Source organism: Nothobranchius furzeri, chromosome 5 (assembly GCF_043380555.1).
Source record: "Nothobranchius furzeri strain GRZ-AD chromosome 5, NfurGRZ-RIMD1, whole genome shotgun sequence".
NCBI classification, from domain to species: Eukaryota; Metazoa; Chordata; class Actinopteri; order Cyprinodontiformes; family Nothobranchiidae; genus Nothobranchius; species Nothobranchius furzeri.
The window spans coordinates 82,536,587-82,557,785 of NC_091745.1; the positions used below are offsets into that span (position 1 = coordinate 82,536,587).

Consider the following 21,199-nt stretch of genomic DNA (forward strand, 5'->3'; position numbering starts at 1 on the left):
GCTGCTGCATGGAGTTCTGTTGTGATGAGTGCTGGTTCAGATTCTCCTCTTTCTCCTGGATTGCTCATCTTTCTGATGTGTCTCTTGTGGCTCTCTGGCATCAGGGTGAAATAAACGAAGCCTGTGAAACAGTCCCACTGTGTCATTACTGTTAGAGTTTGAGGTTGTTGGAATGATGATGAAAGGAATTAATTATATTTTCCTGAATTTGTTACTTTTAGTTAATATTGGACTCATCGGTTTAAATCTGCTCATTATAGGGAAACAGTCATTAATAAAAGATTCTTTTATGACAAAGAAACAACAGAACCAGTGAATCTTTTATTAAAAAAAAATCATGAAATTTTATGATTTTACACAATAAAAAATTGTATACTGTGCAAAACAATGCTTTGCACTATTTCATGAAAATGGTTTATTTTAGTTATCAATTTTTTATACACTCTAATAAAAGTTTTTGGATGATTTATTAAAGGATCACATTTTGAGATGCATGGTTAATGATTTTGTTTTCACGTGTTCTGCTCTTGTCTCAATCTTTTTTCCATTGATGCCATATAATTTGGTGCAAATTGTTTTCCCTTTTTTTTTAAGTGTTTTACTGTTTCATTTCCTAGTCTGGCGTGTTTAATGTGACATACTCAAGTAGAGCTATTAGTCTTGAAGATTGTGCAGAAATATATCAGTTTAAATCCTTTTTATTTGTTTTTCCGTCTTTTTGGCAGTCGTGAAGTTTTCAAGCAGCAGGTGTAGAAGAAGAGGACTCAAGCTTTGGAGCACTAAGACTTTAATGGCTGAAATTCATCCATCAGAAAGCGTTTCATGATCATGTTTGACAGAAAGCTGACATGTGACACAACTACTGTTGGTATGGCAGAGGTCTGTATATTGTTTTTAACACACTAGTTTTGTGTTAATATTTCACAGATTTAAGAACAGTCCAGACATTAATGCATTATTTCCAGCACTGTCCTGAGTTATGGGATGTTTGTACAGATAAATAAAACTAGTTCTAATTTGTATTTTCTCTCACTTTCTCATAACAACAGTTTGAGGTAAATAATTTGAAACACAAAGTAAATGCAGGTGAAACTGATGTTCCCTCAGATAACAAAGAGAAAATGAACACACACACACACACACACACACACAGAGTAACCTCTGCAAACTGACACAAAAAAGTTAGACCCGATCCTGCCGTTACAGACACAGCGTTCGAGGAGAATGACATGTGGTGTTTTTCCTCATTTGAGAGGAAGTGACACCTCCACCACAACTCTCATGTTTGCTGCCAGTGTCAGAACTTAACACGTAGACCACAACCTGGTCTGTTGCTGAGGACGAGGACTGGGGGTTGCATTAATACAAGCAGCAAAAAGCTGCACTTGAAAGCATGAAATATTCTGTTCTACTTAAGAGTGAAGTCTTCTTGTTTTGTCTCTACATGTAGGGTCTTTACAAACATGCCACCATGTAGTTAAGTTGATCTTTCAGTAGATTTTGGTGGTTTCTCCTTAACAAACCAGAAGCAAAGAACTGCAGATAGGAAGACCTCCAGACCCAGCACGCAAAGCTGCAGCACCTCCATCTGTTCGAGAAGTTGGAACAACAATAAATATACATGATTTTTAATTTAGACATATGTAAAATAAATGACTTACTCTCATAAATGGTTCATTATCTGTCTTCCAAAGAGCTACATCAACACTTATCAGAATAGCTCCAATAACACCCACAATGATGCAGCCGCAGTTCAGCACAAAGGACACCTGAGGTACACCATGATTTCTCAGATTATTAAAACCCTCTTCTACACAAATATAGTCAGATTGATAAAGATTTTCACTCACAGCTAATAATGATGGATATTTAAACAACAGATTGGTAACAAGTCCAGCACAGATGTACTGTAGAGGAGAACAGAGATTAGAGAGGATTTCGTTCATTTTTTTAATATGATTTGAGCTGAAAATTACCAGAGCTCCAGTGAGGTGTGAGACTCTGAACAGAGTGAGAAAGGACTGCTGCATGTCCTGTGTCACAGCAAACAGAAGTCCAACACCAACACTCATGACGCCACTCACCACCTGCAAACACTGACCAGAAAACAACTTTTGTTAAGTCCTCGGACCTGAAATTTCATTCAGTTAAATTTTTTTACATAGCGCCAAATTATGACATAAGTCGTCTGAAGGCCCTTCACAAAGTAAACATTCCAGTACAGGTCAGTTCATAAAGCCAATCAGTCAGAAGTTTTCTATATAAAGAACCCAGCAGGTTGCATCAAGTCACTGACTAGTGTCAAAGTCTTTACAGCAATCCTCTACTAAGCAAGCATAAAGCGACAGTGGAGAGGAAAACTCCCTTTTAACAGGAAGAAACCTCCAGAGGATCCTGGCTCAGTATAAGCAGCCATCCTCCACGACTCACTGGGGATCGAGAGGACAGAGCAGACACACACACACACACACACACACACACACACACACACACACACACACACACACACACACACACACACACACACACACACACACACACACACACACACACAAAGTAATGTGTCTATAGTTATATTGTGATGTCTTAGTAAATATTCTATTTGGTGAGAGATAAACTTTATTGTATTTATCCTAGTGAATCTATAATTAAACGGGTAAACTAGTAGTAGCACATTCAATGTCAAAGAGAGGAAAAAGTTATCAGGAGAGAGAGAATGTTTAAGTGGTTAGCAGCAGTGTGCTAGTCGATGGCCCCCTCCATGAGGCCACCACAGCTCAGCAGAACGTCACTGTAGCTTCTTCTGGGGAGAAAAACACTTACAGAGAAAATAAAGCTGAAATAGCAGGAAATAATCAATTATTTAATTATTTGTTATTTTAAGACAACAGGTAGATGAGTTTAAGCTCTTAACTATGTCCTCTAGTGTTTTGGCACAAATCATATTGATAACTGGCCTTCTAGCCAGTTGGCATTCTAGTTGTTTGGCTGTAGCAGTGGTCTGGTTGTATTGGTTGACATGGAGGAGTGAATGGCTAATCTGATGTTTAAGATTTTCTCTTTGAAAGAGGTACCAACTCATTACACTTAGACTGGGACATCAAATCGGGTGCCAACTGTGTTGGTTGATTAGTTACCCTCTTGACAGTGGCAAACAGAACATGAGAAATGTTAATGTTGTCATTGATACGTTTAGAGAAAAGGTTTGGCTCACCTTATTTAATTAAGTTAGATAGGGGCTTAAGGCAAAGCAGATTAGAAAATAGCTCTTTTAGCCCCATTATTGCCTTTCGCCCTGGATCACACATGCATGTTGTACTGCAATCTAAATGAAAACTAATGATGGTGTTTAAACCATCTTTGTCATGTACTCTGAGATTTATCAGCTTGTAGAAGTTTGTAATTAGCATGACTACAAATAAGACATCAGCACGTCGCATATATGACATCACCACAGAATCTCTTCTCCCCTAGCATAGCTATGACTTACAAAATGGCCAGATTTATGGGGTTTGAAAGAAGGATTTCAAGTTTGATAAAATTATAGCCATTTTCCCTCTGTTTTACTCCGTGTCTGGTTCGGTAGATGGGCATGACATAGGCTTCTTTAGGCTCCCTATAGGGGTGAAATTCTGACTAGAGAATGCATGAGATCATGCATCATCAATCTAGCTTATCATGATGGAGTTTTTCACTGGACAAGAAGGGATGGGTACCGATTTCGGTACTTTTTAAGGTACCGACCGAATTCCATAGTACCGACCGAGCACCGATTCACGTAGTTTCAAACGGTGCCTCGTTTCGGTACCCGTCCTTCATAACGAGAACTTGCCAAGACAGCTGCGCATGCGCAAGAGCGTTACGTCGTCGGTCGCTGTGAGCCAGTTGTAAACAGAGCAGCATGGTAGAAAGAACGCATGCTAACGCTTGGGTCCACTTCACTAAATGTGATGGGTAACTGGGTGATGATGAAACCAGCGACAGACAACGATCTAAGTGAAACATCCTCATCTTAATCTGCTCCGGTAGGTAAATAAAATGTTTAAGATAACGTTAGCTTGATATGTTAGCTTCCGTTTCGCTAACGGTGCGTTCGCTTTCTCCTCGGAACTCCGAATTTCCGACTAGAACATGAACGCGCTCTAAAGTTTGGCTTCACTTTACTAAATGCGACGGGTGATTGGGTGAAGATGAAACCAGCGACAACAATCTAAGTGTGAGGCATCATCGTTTTAATCTGCTCCAGCAGCTAAATAAACTGTTTAAGATAACGTTAGCTTGATATGTTAGCTTCCATTGCCACCGTTGTTATCAGCTAATGGTGCGTTCGCTTTCTCCTCGGAAATTCTAACTTCCCAGTAGGAAAAATCAAATGAAAAAGGACGGTAAAAGGAATGAAGATACACAGTAAATTTAGTTCACAGTAAAGACGTTTGCTTCAGTTTAATTATCAGCTTATAAAACTACAAGGACGATGTTAAAATACAAACAGTTGAACGTTATTTATCGTGATATTTATCAAATATTATATATTGAGAAAAATATATATTTAATTATAAAAGAGAATTAAAATAATAAACACTCAAAAGTATTGAAAATTGGTACCGTTAAGTACCGGTATCGATTCGTAGGTACCGGGAATTAGTACCGGATCGATTCAAATCTCAAAGGTACCCATCCCTAGATAGGATATGAGCCACCCCTAGATCAAATTTAAATTATTTTACATTAATTATAAATATAGGATTAAATGAAAGTGCCTGTGGGACATTTGAGACAAGTATCTCTAGCGCGCAACTGAGGAGAGAGAGAGAGAGAGAGAGAGAGAGAGAGAGAGAGAGAGAGAGAGAGAGAGAGAGAGAGGAATTTTAAGATTTTTTTTAGGATTGTAAAATCTTCTATCCCATTTTCTGTGAAGGGGTTTGGTTTTAAATGCATATATTTTACATTTTACTGATAAATAACATCCAAAATGTCAGAATTGTCAAAATAGAAAAATCATGATAAAATCGTGATCATGATTTTGCAAAAACAAAATTGTGATATGAATTTTTTTCCATATCATCCACCATCAATATTCAAAACCTTTATGGAATATAATCATGCTTTTGTCAATAATTTATACAATGTGTGTGTGATTTATATATGTTAATGCAGATGTGAAATAAATTCACCAAAATTTATAATCATTGCAACTTTGGTCGGGATGTTGGTTCACAGCTGACACATTCCAGCACCATGTTCAGTGAAAAATTGTACAGGATAGGGACTAATGTCTACTAACAAGTTTATTTTACAACAGTATTTACAGTATGAACATCTTGAACATCTCCTCCTTGAACCGTCACCTTATCGTGGTGGAGGAGTTTGAGTGCCCTAATGATCCTAGGAGCTATGTTGTCTGGGGCACTTAGTGCCCCTGGTAGGGTCTCCCATGACAAATTGGTCTTAGGTGAAGGGTGAGACAAAGAACGGTTCGAAGGATCTTTCATGGCGGTTAAAACGAAGAGTCGGAGTACCCAGCCCGGAGGGTTACCGGGGTCCCACCCTGGAGCCAGGCCTGGGGTTGGGGCCCGTGAGCGAGCGCCTGGTGGCCGGGCTTTTGCCCATGGGGCCCGGCCGGGCCCAGCCCGAACCGGATACATGGGCTCGTCCAACTGTGGACCCACCACCCGCAGGAGGAACATGAAGGGTCCGGTGCAATGCGAATCGGGTGGCAGACCAAGGCGGGAGCCTTGGCGGTCCAATCCCCGGACAAGAAAACTAGTTTTTGGGACATGGAACGTCACCTCGCTGGCGGGGAAGGAGCCGGAGCTTGTGGAAGAGGTTGAGCGGTACCGGCTAGATATAGTCGGACTCACCTCGACACATTGCATTGGCTCTGGAACCCGAGACCTGGAGAGGGGTTGGACACTCTACTTTGCTGGAGTTGCTCCGGGTGAGAGGCGGAGGGCTGGGGTTGGCTTTTTGTTAGCCTCGAGACTCTCTGCCTGTGTGTTGGGGTTTACCCCGGGGGACAAGAGGGTAGCTTCCTTGCGCCTTCGGGTCGGGGAACGGGTCCTGACTGTTGTTTGTGCTTATGGGCCAAATATCAGTTCAGAGTACCCACCCTTTTTGGAGTCCCTGGGACGAGTGCTAGATAGTGCTCCATCAGGGGACTCCATTGTCCTGCTGGGGGACTTCAATGCTCACGTGGGCAATGACAGCTTGACCTGGAGGGGTGTGATTGGGAGGAATGGCCCACCTAATCAGAACTCGAGCGGTGTTTTGTTATTGGACTTCTGTGCAAGCCGCAGTTTGGCCATAACGAACACCATGTTCGAACATAAGGATGCCCACCGGTACACTTGGTACCAGGGCAGCCTAGGTCACAGGTCGATGATAGATTTTGTAGTCGTATCATCTGACCTGCGGCCGTATGTTTTGGACACCCGAGTGAAGAGAGGGGCGGAGCTGTCAACTGATCACCACCTGGTGGTGAGATGGATCAGATGGCAAGGGAACATGCCGCGTAGACCTGGCAGACCCAAACGCATAGTGAGGGTCTGCTGGGAACGCCTGGCAGAAGAACCTGTCAAGACGGTCTTCAACTCCCACCTCCGGCAGAGCTTTGACCACGTCCCGAGAGCAGTGGGGGACATTGAGTCCGAGTGGGCCTTGTTCCACTCTGAGATTGTCAAAGCGGCTGTTGCTAGCTGTGGTCGTAAGGTGGCCGGTGCCAGTCGTGGTGGCAACCCCCGTACCCGCTGGTGGACACCAGAGGTTCGGGGAGCCGTCAGGCTGAAGAAGGAGACCTACAGGGCGTGGCTGGTCTGTGGGTCTCCGGAGGCAGCAGACAGGTACCGGATAGCCAAGCGGGGTGCAGCAGTGGCAGTTGCCGAGGCAAAATCTCGGGCGTGGGAGGAGTTTGGTGAGGCCATGGAGAAAGACTATCGATCGGCTCCAAAGAGGTTCTGGCAAACTGTCCGGCGCCTCAGGAGAGGAAGGCAGCAACTCGCTCACACTGTTTACAGTGGGGATGGGGAGCTGCTGACGTCAACTGAGGCTATAGTCGGACGGTGGAAGGAATACTTTGAGGAGCTCCTCAATCCCACCAATGCGCATTCCGAGGAGGAACCAGAGCTGGGAGGCCTGGGGATGGACTGTCCGATCTCGGGGGCAGAAGTTGCTGAGGTAGTCAAACAACTACACAGCGGCGGAGCCCCGGGGGCGGATGAGGTTCGTCCTGGGTATCTCAAGGCTATGGATGTTGTAGGGCTGTCATGGTTGACACGTCTCTACAACATTGCGTGGTCATCGGGGGCAGTTCCTAGGGAGTGGCAGACCGGGGTGGTGGTCCCCATCTTTAAGAAGGGTGACCTGAGGGTGTGTTCCAACTATAGGGGGATCACACTCCTCAGCCTCCCTGGAAAGGTCTACTCCAAGGTACTGGAGAGGAGGGTCCGATCGATAGTTGAATCTCAGATAGAGGAGGAGCAATGTGGTTTTCGTCCTGGCCGTGGAACTGTGGACCAGCTCTATACCCTTGCAAGGGTGATGGAGGGGGCATGGGAGTTTGCCCAACCAATCCACATGTGCTTTGTGGATTTGGAGAAGGCTTATGACCGTGTCCCCAGGGGCACCCTGTGGGGGACGCTCCAGGAGTATGGGGTGGGTGGCTTTCTGTTAAGGGCCATTCAGTCCATTTACCAGAGGAGCGTGAGTTTGGTCCGCATAGCCGGTAGTAAGTCGGACCTGTTCCCAGTGAGGGTTGGACTCCGCCAGGGCTGCCCTTTGTCACCGGTTCTGTTCATCACTTTTATGGACAGAATTTCTAGACGCAGCCGTGGTGTGGAGTGTGTCGAGTTTGGTGGCAGGAGAATCTCGTCTCTGCTTTTTGCGGATGATGTGGTCCTCCTAGCTTCATCCAGCTCTGACCTTCAGCTCTTGCTGGGTAGGTTCGCGGCCGAATGTGAAGCGGCTGGGATGAGGATCAGCACCTCCAAATCTGAGACCATGGTTCTCGACCGGAAAAGGGTGGCTTGCCACCTCCGGGTCGGGGGAGAGGTCCTACCTCAAGTGGAGGAGTTTAAGTATCTCGGGGTCTTGTTCACGAGTGAGGGTAGGAGGGATCGGGAGATCGACAGGCGGATTGGTTCGGCGACTGCAGTGATGCGGACGCTGAGCCGATCTGTCGTGGGGAAGAGGGAGCTGAGCCAGAAAGCCAGGCTCTCGATTTACCGGTCGATCTACGTCCCAATCCTCACCTATGGTCATGAGCTTTGGGTAATGACCGAAAGAACGAGATCGCGGATACAAGCGGCCGAAATGAGTTTCCTCCGTAGGGTGGCCGGGCTCAGCCTTAGAGATAGGGTGAGGAGCTCGGACATTCGGGAGGGACTCGGAGTAGAACTGCTGCTCCTCCGGATCGAAAGGAGCCAGTTGAGGTGGTTTGGGCATCTGGCCAGGATGCCTCCTGGACGCCTCCCCGGGGAGGTGTTTCGGGCATGTCCTGCCGGCAGAAGGCCCCCGGGTCGACCCAGGACACGTTGGAGAGGTTACATCTCCAATCTGGTCCGGGAACGCCTTGGGGTCCTGCCGGAGGAGCTGGTGGACAAGGCCGGGGAGAGGACGGCCTGGAGCTCCCTAGTTGGGATGCTGCCCCCGCGACCCGGACCCGGATAAGCGGAGGAAGATGACATCTTGTGGGTTCAAAATATGCTGCTTGACTTGCCAAGTGCGCTGTTCTACACAGTCCCAGCCTTGCCTCGCTGAGTGGACATTTTAGAGCAATGGAGCCCTCTATTGGCTGGTAGATGTAAACATAAACCCAGTGACGTGCCTGTCAAAATAAAATGTTGATTTTTTAAATTATAGCTTTTACAGGATAAACTGTACTGTCATTCTGTACCCCTCTAGATGCTTCTTGAAGGTTTTATTTTTTTTAAATGTTACATATTCCACTTTTAAAACCGAATGTGTTGTTTTTAATGTTTTATCTGATAGTTCCAGGCACTGTTGGGACATGTAGCAGCATCTCCAAAGATGCATCAAAAGTGAAAAAGGATCAGAAAGCCATATGAGGTGGTTTTATTTACATATATTGTCACAGAAAAAAGCATTGTGTAGCGAAACCCATCAACTTTTATATTTGACCATGTCTTTCCAGAGAACACGAAGGACTCTAACCCTCCCCTGCGGTGTGTCCATTGCTCTACTGCTTAGAGAAACGTCCTGACCAAAATGTGCACATCCAGTTTTGGAATGGATTGACACTTTGTTTTTCTGCACCAAGAAATTTTTGGGGGGTCTAAATGTGGAAAATAAATAAGCCCCCTGTGTCACAATAAACTCCCACAACAACCCGTCCAGCACATGAGCGGAGTTGTAAAATGTACTGTAGGTTTACAAGTTGCATACAAAAAATGTAGCATAAAGACTGGACTTTGGCGCAATGGAAGAAGGTCATGTCTAGGGATGCGCCGAAAATTCTGCCCATTTTCAGACAAAAATGACCAAAGAGTGTATCTTCGGTTTTCTGTTGAATCACCAAATTCACAGAAACAACACAGAAAGAGAGAAAGAGTTTTTGCTCTGCCCCTATATGGCAACTTGCTCTTTGATTAATAAAAAATGTACATCCATACCTCCTCTACTCAGTCGGGAGCCTCCATCGGGGGACAGTTTTCGAACTCTATAAATTCAGAAAATTTCAATAGAAACACCCAAAATTATTGCTCAGATCAAAGTTAAACATCATCGCTATCTTCTTGTGTAACGTAATAAATTCGCGAGGGATTATATTTGCAGCTGTGGCTGGTCACATCAGGGTAAGATGAGAGGCAAATGAAGTGATGTACCCATCATGGCTGGTGCCTACGTTAAAAACCTGTGGAGGCAGTGCTATGATTTGGGGTGGCTGCAGTTGGTCTGATCTGGGTAAAGCAGCATTTAATCAATTTCCCTCTGGGATTAATGAAGTATTTTTGAATTGAATTGAATTGTGCGCTCCAAGAATTAGGTCAGCTGACTATCTGAATATACTGAATGACCAACTTATCCCATCAACGGATTTTTTCTTCCCTGATGGCAGAGGCATATTCCAAGATGACAATATCAGGATTCATCGGGCTCAAACTGTGAGTGGTTAAGAGAGCACCTGATGGCAGGACTTTCACCATGGAGCCCAGCCGGGCACAGCCTGAAAAGGAGATGAGGGTTCCTCTTTCCATGGGCTCCCCACTCTTGGGAGAGGCCAAAAGGGTCAGGTGCAGTGTGATATGGTTGGTAGCCAAAGACGAGGACCTTGGCGGTCAGATCCTCAGCTACAGAAGTTGGCTCTTGGTATGTAGAATGTCACCTCTCTGGTGGGAAAAGAGCCTGAGTTGGTATGTGAGGTTGAGAGGTGCTGACTTGATGCTGTTGGACACATCTTGATGCATTGATCTAGCTCCGGAACCAGTTTCCTTGAGTGGGGTTAGACTCAATACTACATTGGAATTGCCCCAAATGAGAGGCGCCAAGCAAGGGTGGGCTAGTTGTCCCCCATCTTGGTGCCTGTACGTTGGGATTTACCCCGGTGAATGAGAGGGTAGCCTCCCTCCGCCTACGTGTGGGGGGACAGATCCTGACTGTGGTTTGTGTTAATGCACCAAACTATGTTCAGACTATGTTTATGTTATTTATTTGGCAGACACTTTTATCCAAAGCGACGTACAGTTTTTAACCTATAGGGCATGTTGTGATCTGTGGGGGAAACCAGAGTACCCGGAGGAAACCCACGCATGCATGGGGAGAACACGCAACTCCACGCAGAAAGGTTGCAGCCGAATTTTGAACCTGTGATCTTCTTGCTGCGAGGCAACAGTGCTAACACCTGCTCCACCATGCAGCACCACCTGACTACCCATCCTTTTTGGAGACCTCGGAGGGGGTGCTAGAGAGTGCTTCTTCCAGTGACTCCCTCATTCTGATGGGAGACTTTAACACTCGGATTGGTTCAGCATCCGCAGTGATGCGGACGCTGAGCCGATCTGTCGTGGTGAAGAGGGAGCTGAGCCAGAAAGCCAGGCTCTTGATTTACCAGTCGATCTACGTCCCAGTCCTCACCTATGGTCATGAGCTTTGGGTAATGAACAAAAGAACGAGATCGCGGATACAAGCGGCCGAAATGAGTTTCCTCCGTAGGGTGGCCGGGCTCAGCCTTAGAGATAGGGTGAGGAGCTCGGACATTCGGGAGGGACTCGGAGTAGAACTGCTGCTCCTCCGGATCGAAAGGAGTCAGTTGAGGTGGTTTGGGCATCTGGTCAGGATGCCTCCTGGACACCTCCCTGGGGAGGTGTTTTGGGCATCTCCTGCCGGCAGGAGGCCCCCGGGTCGACCCAGGACACGTTGGAGAGGTTAGTTACATCTCCAATCTGGTCCGGGAACGCCTTGGGGTCCTGCCGGAGGAGCTGGTGGAGGTGGCTGGGGTGAGGACAGCCTGGAGCTCCCTAGTTGGGATGCTGCCCCCGCGACCCAGACCCAGATAAGCGGAGGAAGACGACGACAACTTTAACACTCGTTATGGCAATGACAGTGGGTCCTGGAGAGGTGCGGTTGGGAGGAACAGCCCCCGATCTGAATCTGAATGGTGTTTTGTTACTGTACTTCAGTGCACATCATGTATTGTCCATAGCGAACACCATGTTCAAGCATAAAGGTATCCATATGTGCTCTTGGCATCAGGATACCTTAGGCCGCAGCTCGAAGATCGACTTTGTTGTTGTTTCATCTGATCTGCGGCCGCATGTCTTGGACACTTGGGTGAAGAGAGGGTTGGAGCGTTCAACTGACCACTACCTGGTGGTGAGTTGGCTCCAATGGTGGGGGAGGATGCTGGTCAGACCCGGCAGGCTCAAGTGTATTGTGAGGATCTACAAGGAACACCTGGCAGAGTCTCCTGTCAGAAGGAGCTCCACCTTCAACAGAACTTCCAAAACCTTCCTAGGGACATTGAGTCTGAATGATCCCTGTTCTGTAACTTCATTGTTGAGGCAGTCCACCAGAGCTGTGGCAAAAGGGTCGTCAGTGCCTGTCGTGGCAGCAACCCTCAAACTCGCTGGTGGACACCAGCTGGTGCCTATCTCCAGAGGTCAATGGGCAATCAGGCGGGGTACACCCTGGACAGAGAGCCAGTCCATTGCAGGGCAACACAGAGACACACAGGACAGACAATCATGCACACACACACACACCTAAGGACAGTTTAGACAGACCAATCAACCTAACAGTCATGTTTTTGGACTGTGGGAGGAAGCCGGAGTACCCGGAGAGAAGCCACGCATGCACAAGGTGAACATGCAAACTCATGCAGAAAGATCCCAGGCCGGGAATCGAACCCAGGACCTTCTTGCTGCAAGGCAACAGCTCTAACCACTGCACCTCTGCGCAGCCCTCCGTCTTTTATCCTTCACATTAAAAACATCACCAAAATTGTTTTTTTAATTTTTATCATCCAAAGAACATTGCCAGAGTTCGCTCCATTATCTCTTGGGATAGTACAGAGATACTGACTATCGCAATGCCCTGCTTTCTGGTCTTCCCAAAAAGAGTATCTCCAATTCACAACTTCTACAAAATTCAGCAGCACGTCGTAACAAAGACTAGGAGGTGGGAGCACGTTACACCGGTCTTTGAATCATTGAAGTGGCACCCTGTATCTTTTGGGGCGACAGTGGCACAGGAGTTACTGTAAGTGCTCGCCCTGTAATCGGAAGGTTGCAGGTTCGAGCCCTGCTCAGTCTGTCGCTGTCGTTGTGTCCTTGGGCAAGACACTTGACCCACGTTGCCTGCTGGTGGTGGTCAGAGGGACCGGTGGCGCCAGTGCTCGGCAGCCTCGCCTCTGTCAGTGCGCCCCAGGGCAGCTGTGGCTACATTGTAATTCATCCCCACCAGTGTGTGAATGTGTGTGTGTGAATGGGTGAATGACTGACTGTGTTGTAAAGCGCCTTGGGGGGTTCCAGGACTCTAGAAGGCGCTATATCAAATACAGGCCATTTACCATTTACCTTTTTACCATTTACCATTTTAGGATACATTTTAAGGTTTTCTAAAATTATTCTAAATGTCTTAAAGGGCTTGGACCTTCTTATCTCTCAGAAATTATCTTATCTTGAGAACCCTCGTGGCCTCTGTGCTCCTATGGTAGCCATCTCCTTGTCATCCCTAAAGTCAGGACACACACTCATGGTGAGGCATCTTTCCAGTACCATGGCTCTCGTCTCTGGAACATGCTGCAGGGAGCATGCATGTTTTTAACTAAGCTTTTAACTGATTACTGTTTAACTTTATCAATATTAGATTATTTTATTATTCATATAATTGTATTCAACACTATTTATCTATTTATATTTATCTTCTGTTATATTTTAGATTTTGTTTTTCCCTTCTGAGTTTCCTCTGTGGGGCCCCTCAGGTAAGTCTTGGGTGGAGACAAGGTTCTCAGAGAAATTAGAAAAGTACCAGGGCCTCAAACAAGAACTTGGTGGTGCCCGTGGTCATCGGGGCACTCAGGACAGCGCAGTGTTGTTTTCGTTAACAAAAACGGTGACAAATTGATTTTGTTGACACCCCCTTTTTTTCATAAGGAAAACGAGATGCTGATGAGCTAAAAAAAAAGCTCTTTGGTGACTAAAACATGACGAGAGGAACAGGAGTTTTTGTTAACAAGCCGAAACTAGACGAAAACTATGCTCAAAATACACATTTCTGCCTGTCTCACTACAGTTAAAAATAACAGCTCTGCTGCTGCTGACTGTGTGTCCTCTGTTTACAGACCAGCCTTAATAGCTGAGTGAAGCTGGCTCCCCACCCACATGAGAAAGCCCTAACCCGGGGGTCGGCAACCCGCGGCTCTGGAGCCGCATGCGGCTCTTCCATCCATCTGATGCGGCTCTCTGTGCTTGTAAAATAATGAATGGATATTTAAATAAAATGCTTTATATTTTACTGAATTAATTTTACATCTGTATGCCAATTCTAAATGTAAAGATTGTCTGCGTAAACCTGAACAGTTCCAACCCGGTCTACTGTGAGACCGGGTTGGGTCACGCTTGTGCGTAATCATAGGCGCTTTCTGAGCTGAAGAGGATGTGAGATTCTGGGATTCTCCTCAGACGGCTCCTGGATGTGTTGCCACATTGGAGACAGGAACAAGCACTATTCAGCCAAAGTTTCATAATCAGGGAACATTTTCTAAGTGACAAGTCTCTCTGAGAGACAGGGTTTGGAAAACACTCGCTTCAGTCGGAGGAATCTTCCTGCATGCGCTCTGGTTCTGCGACGCGCTCCAAGCCCCTCTCCACATCTTCAGCTCGCTGTGCACCTTACGTACGCGCTGACAGCGAGCTGCGCTGAGCAGTGTCCAGCTCAGATGTTCAGATGGGAATCTTTTCTTGAGTGATTTAGCTACATCTGCGATGTGCATAACAAATAAAACGTCAGTTCGTCTGCATGCGTCGGGGTAATTCTTTCTATTCTTTCTCCGTCAAAATAAACGGTCAAATACGGGAACTATCCGGTCAACACAAGCCCTGCTTTTAACTGTTCTGTTTTCTTGTGAAAATTGTTGCAAAGAGATATAATTTAACTTGATTAACACCAGAGCCAGGCGCACTGCGCCGTTATCTCCGTCACTGTAAATGAGGGAAAAACAAAATGATCGGATCCTTTTCTGACCTTCCCCACCTACAAAGTTTAATTACAACAATCAAACGTGACAGAGCCTGGATTTGTATTCTGAACAGTCTAAACATGTTTTAACCCTTTGATGCATAACGGTCACTACAGTGGACAGGTACTCAAAATTGTTATTTATTTGTTTTTGCTATTAAGCACAGCTGTTGAAGACTTTATTGCATTTGAGCCCCTCCATTTGGACTTCAGTAAGCCAAGCCAACATATTTCATGTTCAGAATGCACGCTGTCCACTGAGGTGGACCTGTAATAAATTATTTGTAAATTATAAAATTTTACAAAAAATATTTGTTGAAATTTGTTTCATTCACACCTAAAGACGAATGAAAAACTTGTTAAAAAAATCATGGTTGAAGATTTCATAATTCATGCATCAAAGGGTTAAAAAGAAACGTATGACAAAAGTGGCACCTGCTCAGTAAAACCACCAACAGGGTAAAAAATATCTAAATATTGTAGGCAGAGACGGGCTACAACTTCTGGATCCACTTTATATAAATCGTTTTATTGATTATCTTCTTATGAAAGATAGCTTTGACGTACACGAGCGACCGGTACCGGCTGCTGTCACCTGCTGTGAGCAGCGCTCTGCTGTCTGAGGGTAGGCCCCGCCCACAACGCCGCGGCTGCTGTGGCTCCCATTGTTTTCTTTACTGTGGGAAACGGGTAATAATGGCTCTTTGATGGGAACAGGTTGCCGACCCCTGCCCTAGCCCATCTACATGTTTATGAGCTATGCTGATGCTCAAGGGCAGAACTGGGTGATTTGTATTATTTCTGTAAGCTCGTGAAAACTCACAACACTGCGTCTGTAGAAAAACATTACTGCATTTAAGTAGGGGAACTTCGCCACAATATACATTTAAGATGGAGGTCTGATAACTCAAATAATTAAACAAACACATTTCTTTATTTATATTTAAATATTGTATAGAATACTGTATGCACCCTAAGAGTCCATCCTGTTACGGAAAGAAAATCATAAATTTCTTAATCTACAGAATGATGCACAGATCTGCATCAATAAATTATATACACTATTGTGATTATCAATAAAGTAAAAAATAAATGATACCAGTCTGGGGATTAATGTTTTACTAAATCTGGGGCAGCTGAGATTGTGTCCCATACCCATAAAATACATTATGTTGGTATGAAACTCACTCCAGTAGCTCAGAGTGCACGTCTGACCTTTACATTCATTTGTTAAGAGAAGAATACTCTGTTTAATGTTTTTGAAAACTTCAACACGAAAATCTTTGTTGACTAAAACCTTTTAGAGATTTAGTCGACTAAAAACGACTAAGACTGAAATGCTTTTTCGTCATCAAGACTAAGACTAAAACTAAGATGCCTGCCAACAACAGCACTGGGACAGTGACCCCCAAACTGGAGGAGTGGCTAAAGCTGGGCGTACACTGTGCGACTTTTTCACTCGCAGCGCTCAGCTTCAGCTCAAACTGTACGACTTCCTCGCAGGGCAGATCTCACGAGTCGTGTGCTCACACTGTACGACCCAGTTCTCGCATGCGACCTGACTGCTCACACTGTATGTCTGGTAGCAACACGTCGGCCCTAAAAATGTGCTAAAAATAGCAGTTTTTACTCAACACGTCAGACTTTTTTGTCTTGCCTGTTGTCCTTCGGGAGTGCTGCAGGAGGACACACAGGGATTTATGGGGGTTGGATGAGGAAAACGACATAAAGAAAGTGAATCTGTCAGGGCCGGCTTTGTCGACAGGCGACACAGGCGGCCACCTGGGGCGCCATCTGATGGATAGGGCGCAAAATTTCAAAAAAAAAAAAAGTTCATTAAATTCATGTTTGTTATATGAAATGCGCTCTCTACATACTCAAAATTCCCCTTTGAAATGACATGAAATTAAAACATCAATATTTAAATTCTAATGATCTGGCTGCATTTCGAGCTCCCGCTTGAGCCACCGCTCCAAAGCATTTGACCGTTAAGGTTGCCATAGTTACGTGTGTGGGTGGCACTGTAGAAGGACATCCTGTTGTCGTCGCGTTTAAACGTTTGATATTTTACAAGGAAAAGAACACCTAAGCCATCGGGATCAGCATTCCGAAAGCGAAGGAAGGAAGAAGAATAAAAACGGGCCCAAAGCAGAGGTATGTAGACTTTATAAGTTTTGCAAAGGAACTTTTTGCGTTAGCATTGTAGCTAACTGCCTCTCCTGCCACGCATGGTCCACAGACGGACCCTCGCTAGCTGTTTACACACACAATACAATATCTGTAACTTTAACCCATTCATTTTACTTTTGAATCGTCATGTCCAGATGCAGTGAGACAATGTTGAGTCTCACTGTGATGATGAATGTAAGATTTTTTTACTGGTTTTTGGAGCTTGATTGCAGCCTTTTATGAACGTTGTTTCAAGTTTTAAGTACGCATACAATATGAATTTAATATTTGTATATCAGAAGAACGTTAGGTGTGGGTGTAGCAAATTTTCAACTTTGTCCGACACATCGGGCGGGCGGCACCGCCTCGGCCGTGGCGGGGACTCCCCCGCTGCCGCCGGGCCCGGCGGGGAGTGAGAACTGCCTAAACACAGCATGACATCTTATGCCGTCTCTTTCTTGTTTACGCTGCAGCGTCTTCATCCAGGCATCACGCAGCAGCAGCACATTTACTGAGCTACAGTCTCAGCATCTAGAACCAGGTGAGTAAGTTACTTGTTAGGCTATTTGTAATCAGCAGTAGAAACGGACTTTTTCAAATTAAACGGCTTATCACATATATCAATATGCAAAATTAATTTATTTAAATCCACACCAGACACTTGTTTTTGGCACAATCAGTGCAGCATTGATTTAGCGTTGAGAATATTAAATAATCTCAACATACACATCTGAAATTGTCTCCTTAAGATGTTATTGTCAATTAGGCTGTAAGTTTGTAAAAAAGGATGGACATTAGTTTTTGTGACATTAGTGAGTCATCTTCAAGGTATAAAGGTTTATGCCCTGAAGAAGGTCGTACCGAAATGTGTCGGTGTTTCCTTGTTTAATAAATGAAATCCTCAGAGTGCCTCAGATCACTGGATCTTCTTCCTCATATTCTACGATTTATTTGATGCTGAAGAGCACCTGAGAGTGAGACATACGTTTTTTCAAATATTCCCCATGGGTGCGCTCACTTCCACCTGTTTTTGATAATTTTATTCATGTTTTCATAGAACAGATTAAAAAAGATCAATAAAATAAAAAGTCTAGTAATATTAAAAATAGTGAAAAGCATCAATGCACATGACCGAGGAATATTGAATGTAAAAGTGGCACTGTTCTTAATTCATGCATCAGAGGGTTAAGTTGCTGTGTGTGTGTGTGTGTGTGTGTGTGTGTGTGTGTGTGTGTGTGTGTGTGTGTGTGTGTGTGTGTGTGTGTGTGTGTGTGTGTGTATTTTCTCACAGAAGAAGAACCCAACACCAGCAGACTCAGTGCTCCAATCCAACAGCCTGAAGAGACATCATCATCAGCTTCAACAGATGTGTGTGAACATGTATGAGCTGCTGGCCCCATGGATCCTGCTGACTGGCCACAGCAGTTGAACAAAATGGAAAGTAGAACTTTCTTTATGATGACACTTTGATGTTTGAGTTTTGCTTTTGATTGCACAGTTATTGATTTTGCACCCCCCAATGACATTTGCACAACATTTTGAGTTGTTGGCTATTGTAATATTCTCAGGTTACTTATCTTTCAAGCTTACATTTATTCTTCAGGCTGTTGACTTTAAAGAGTTGCTGTGTGAATATTTAAAATAAAAAATTAGTAACTAAGGAATAACTGTGGAGCTGCTTTTTCCAATGTGTGGACTTGGGTTTGGGTGAGAGGCGGGGGGTGGGGGGGCGCAAATGGGCACTTTCGCCTTGGGCACCAAATTACCCAGAGCCGGCCCTGGAATCTGTGTTTTATGATCAGTTTAATTTGACATGAACACGACAAACACGCTTTCTTGACAATCTTTGTGAGTAAAAAAAAACGTGTAGAAACAAAAACGAACAGCGTGTGTTAATAGGGAAATAGCGAGCGACCGGCCGGCGTTGATGCAGGATTGCTCGCGCATGCGCCGTGAGCGGTTCTGATACTTTTTGGATCGTAGCTGCTCGCAGCTGCTCGCAGCACCGCTTCAACAGTGCGATACCCTCACGAGGGACGAGCGAAATATTAAACACACCAGAAGTCCCTGCGACCTCACGACTGCTGATCGGCGGCTGGTCACGTGGTGTTAATCGCCTCTTGTAACCCCCTGTACACTACACGACCGCTCGGCGCAAAACTCGCCCCGATGTCGTGGCTTCTCGCACGACTGGAAAATCGGCCCAAAAAAGTGAAAAAGTCGCACAGTGTACGCCCGGCTTTTAAGGGTAAAACATCTCAGTCCAGAAAGTGTGGGAACATACTGGGCAGAACCCTCCAGCTCTCAGGCCTCTGGTAGAGAACCAGAGCTTGGAACGATGAGGCCACCTGCAGAGGGTGAGATGTGGATTATTTACATACACATGTATGTGTGTGTTGTTAAAGAAAATATCATGAAAACATCATTAGATCACATTAGATACTGTGCAGAACCCTCAAGCTCAAGTAGAGGACCTGAGCTGGGAAGGATGAGATGAGAGATATGCATGCGTGTGTGTGTGCGTGTGTGTGTGTGCGCGCGCGCGTGTGTGTGTGTGTGTGTGTGTGTGTGTGTGTGTGTGTGTGTGTGTGTGTGTGTGTGTGTAAAAATATAGTTTACCATTTTTTCGACTATGCAAAAAAATGATAAACCTGTCTATCAGGCGAGGTTTGTTTTAAATATTTAATCTATGTACTAAAACATTTAATGAAATGTATTAAAATGTTAAATGAAGTTATGTATGGTGTACTAAAATGGGATGTATGGTGTGAATGTATTCTTTTTAATAAGAATATTGGTTTGGCATTAATTAATAAATAACTCAAAATACAAAAACTGGTTAATTGAAAGGAATATTTTTCTTAATATTTAAGACTTGTGACTCAGTCAGAAAAATGTAGTAAATATGTAGTATTTTTTACATATTTTAAATTTATTATTTACCCTGAGTTAAAAATATTTATTTCATAGATTTATTTTGTGTAAAATCTTTGCATTTTTACTGTAAATCTCACAGAACACATATTGTCATGCAGTAAAAAAGTAATTTATATATATAAATGAAAAGTTCCTGTGATGTCTCAGATTAACGCTGCAGCCTCTGCACTTGCAGGAGGAGAGACGATGTCTAAAACAGAGCACTTCCTCCCGCTGCAGCCCAGAACTTCTTCACACAGCGTTGCGCTCCTTTTAGCCTTTTCTACTCCTAATCTGCCTGGCACATCTTAGGATGGACTACTTCCACTAAGTGATTTTCAAGAGCTCAATTTGTGCGTTTTTAAATGAGTCAGCATAAAATATCAGCCAACACTGAGTAAAAGGCTTCCTTTCCATTTAATTTGATGCTTAAATGGCTTGTAAACAGCTTGAATGAGAAACTTTTAGAACAAGCTTAGATTTAAACATTTGATGCCAAAAAGCTCCAATTGCTCTTGGCAATGTGTTTTGGAGACCTTGATTTTTGTGGAGACTGAACTTTGTAAAACCTTTAATTTTCTCACCCCCAACACTGCCGGCTGCTTCTGCATCAGGTCATGCAGCAGCACTTTTTCCTCTGGCATCACCTCTGTAGCCTGGTAGTACTGAATCAGACACGGTGAAGGTGGTGGTTGTCTCCGTCCGGGTCTCAGAGACTCTTCTTCCTCGTGGATCCTCATATCAGCATCAGCAGAGGCCATGGTTCTTCTAAATTCAAATGATAATTTAAGTTAGCTTCTTCTCCATTGCAGATTTAGCATGCAACAAAGCACCTTAAAATGCACAAAGACACTTTCATTCTTGAAAATTGGAATTTTATTTAGCTGCTTCTGGAACTGTGAGATGATTAAGAATGAATGACTTTCACAGTTATCTGAGGAACCTTCAGTCTCCTCCCTTATATGGTTAACATTGTACATGAAGGGTTTCTGTGCATTCAAAAGAGAAGTGACCATGCAATGAAAACAACTAAAGTGAAGGTTTAGGTTTTAAAGTATTTGTTTACAATAAGGAAGTTTACACTTTCATGCAGCAAAATGAGAACAAGTTTGTGCAAAAACGAACAAAACACACATGCAGCAGGAAAACGGTGATTTAAACCTGAACGTTTGCCTTCTTCATGTAAGCTAAATGAAAAAATGTTTGCCTTTACATAAATAACATCAAAACACATGTGCTGAACTCTGTTGTTCACAAAAACGTTTCTAGTTCATTTGAATGTTTTAGCCCGGATTCTTACCTTGTCTGGCTTCAGCGGCGTCCTTTTCACTGTCGGCCTCAAACCGAACCCTCACTCTTCAGACGTGCATTCCACTTCCCTAAAGGCACTTTCACTTGAGGTCATCACACGCTGGAACTGCCT

At 44.5% G+C, this 21,199-nt stretch overlaps 1 protein-coding gene and 1 long non-coding RNA gene across 2 annotated transcripts; one reads left to right on the forward strand and one right to left on the reverse strand.

The window, feature by feature from the left end:
* Positions 1 to 724: 724 nt before the first annotated feature.
* Positions 725 to 20,537, reverse strand: LOC129156101 (uncharacterized). The gene is made up of 5 exons (XM_070551879.1): positions 20,361 to 20,537; positions 1,977 to 2,096; positions 1,851 to 1,907; positions 1,662 to 1,769; positions 725 to 1,588 (listed from the first exon to the last, which is right to left on the reverse strand). Exons 1-5 carry the CDS (start codon positions 20,535 to 20,537, stop codon positions 1,478 to 1,480), a joined length of 573 nt encoding a protein of 190 aa, XP_070407980.1. The 3' UTR covers positions 725 to 1,477.
* LOC129156100 (uncharacterized) lies at positions 16,497 to 18,562 on the forward strand. The gene is made up of 3 exons (XR_008560292.2): positions 16,497 to 16,845; positions 17,334 to 17,401; positions 18,152 to 18,562. It is a non-coding gene; the product is annotated as an uncharacterized lncRNA (long non-coding RNA).
* Positions 20,538 to 21,199: the final 662 nt, after the last annotated feature.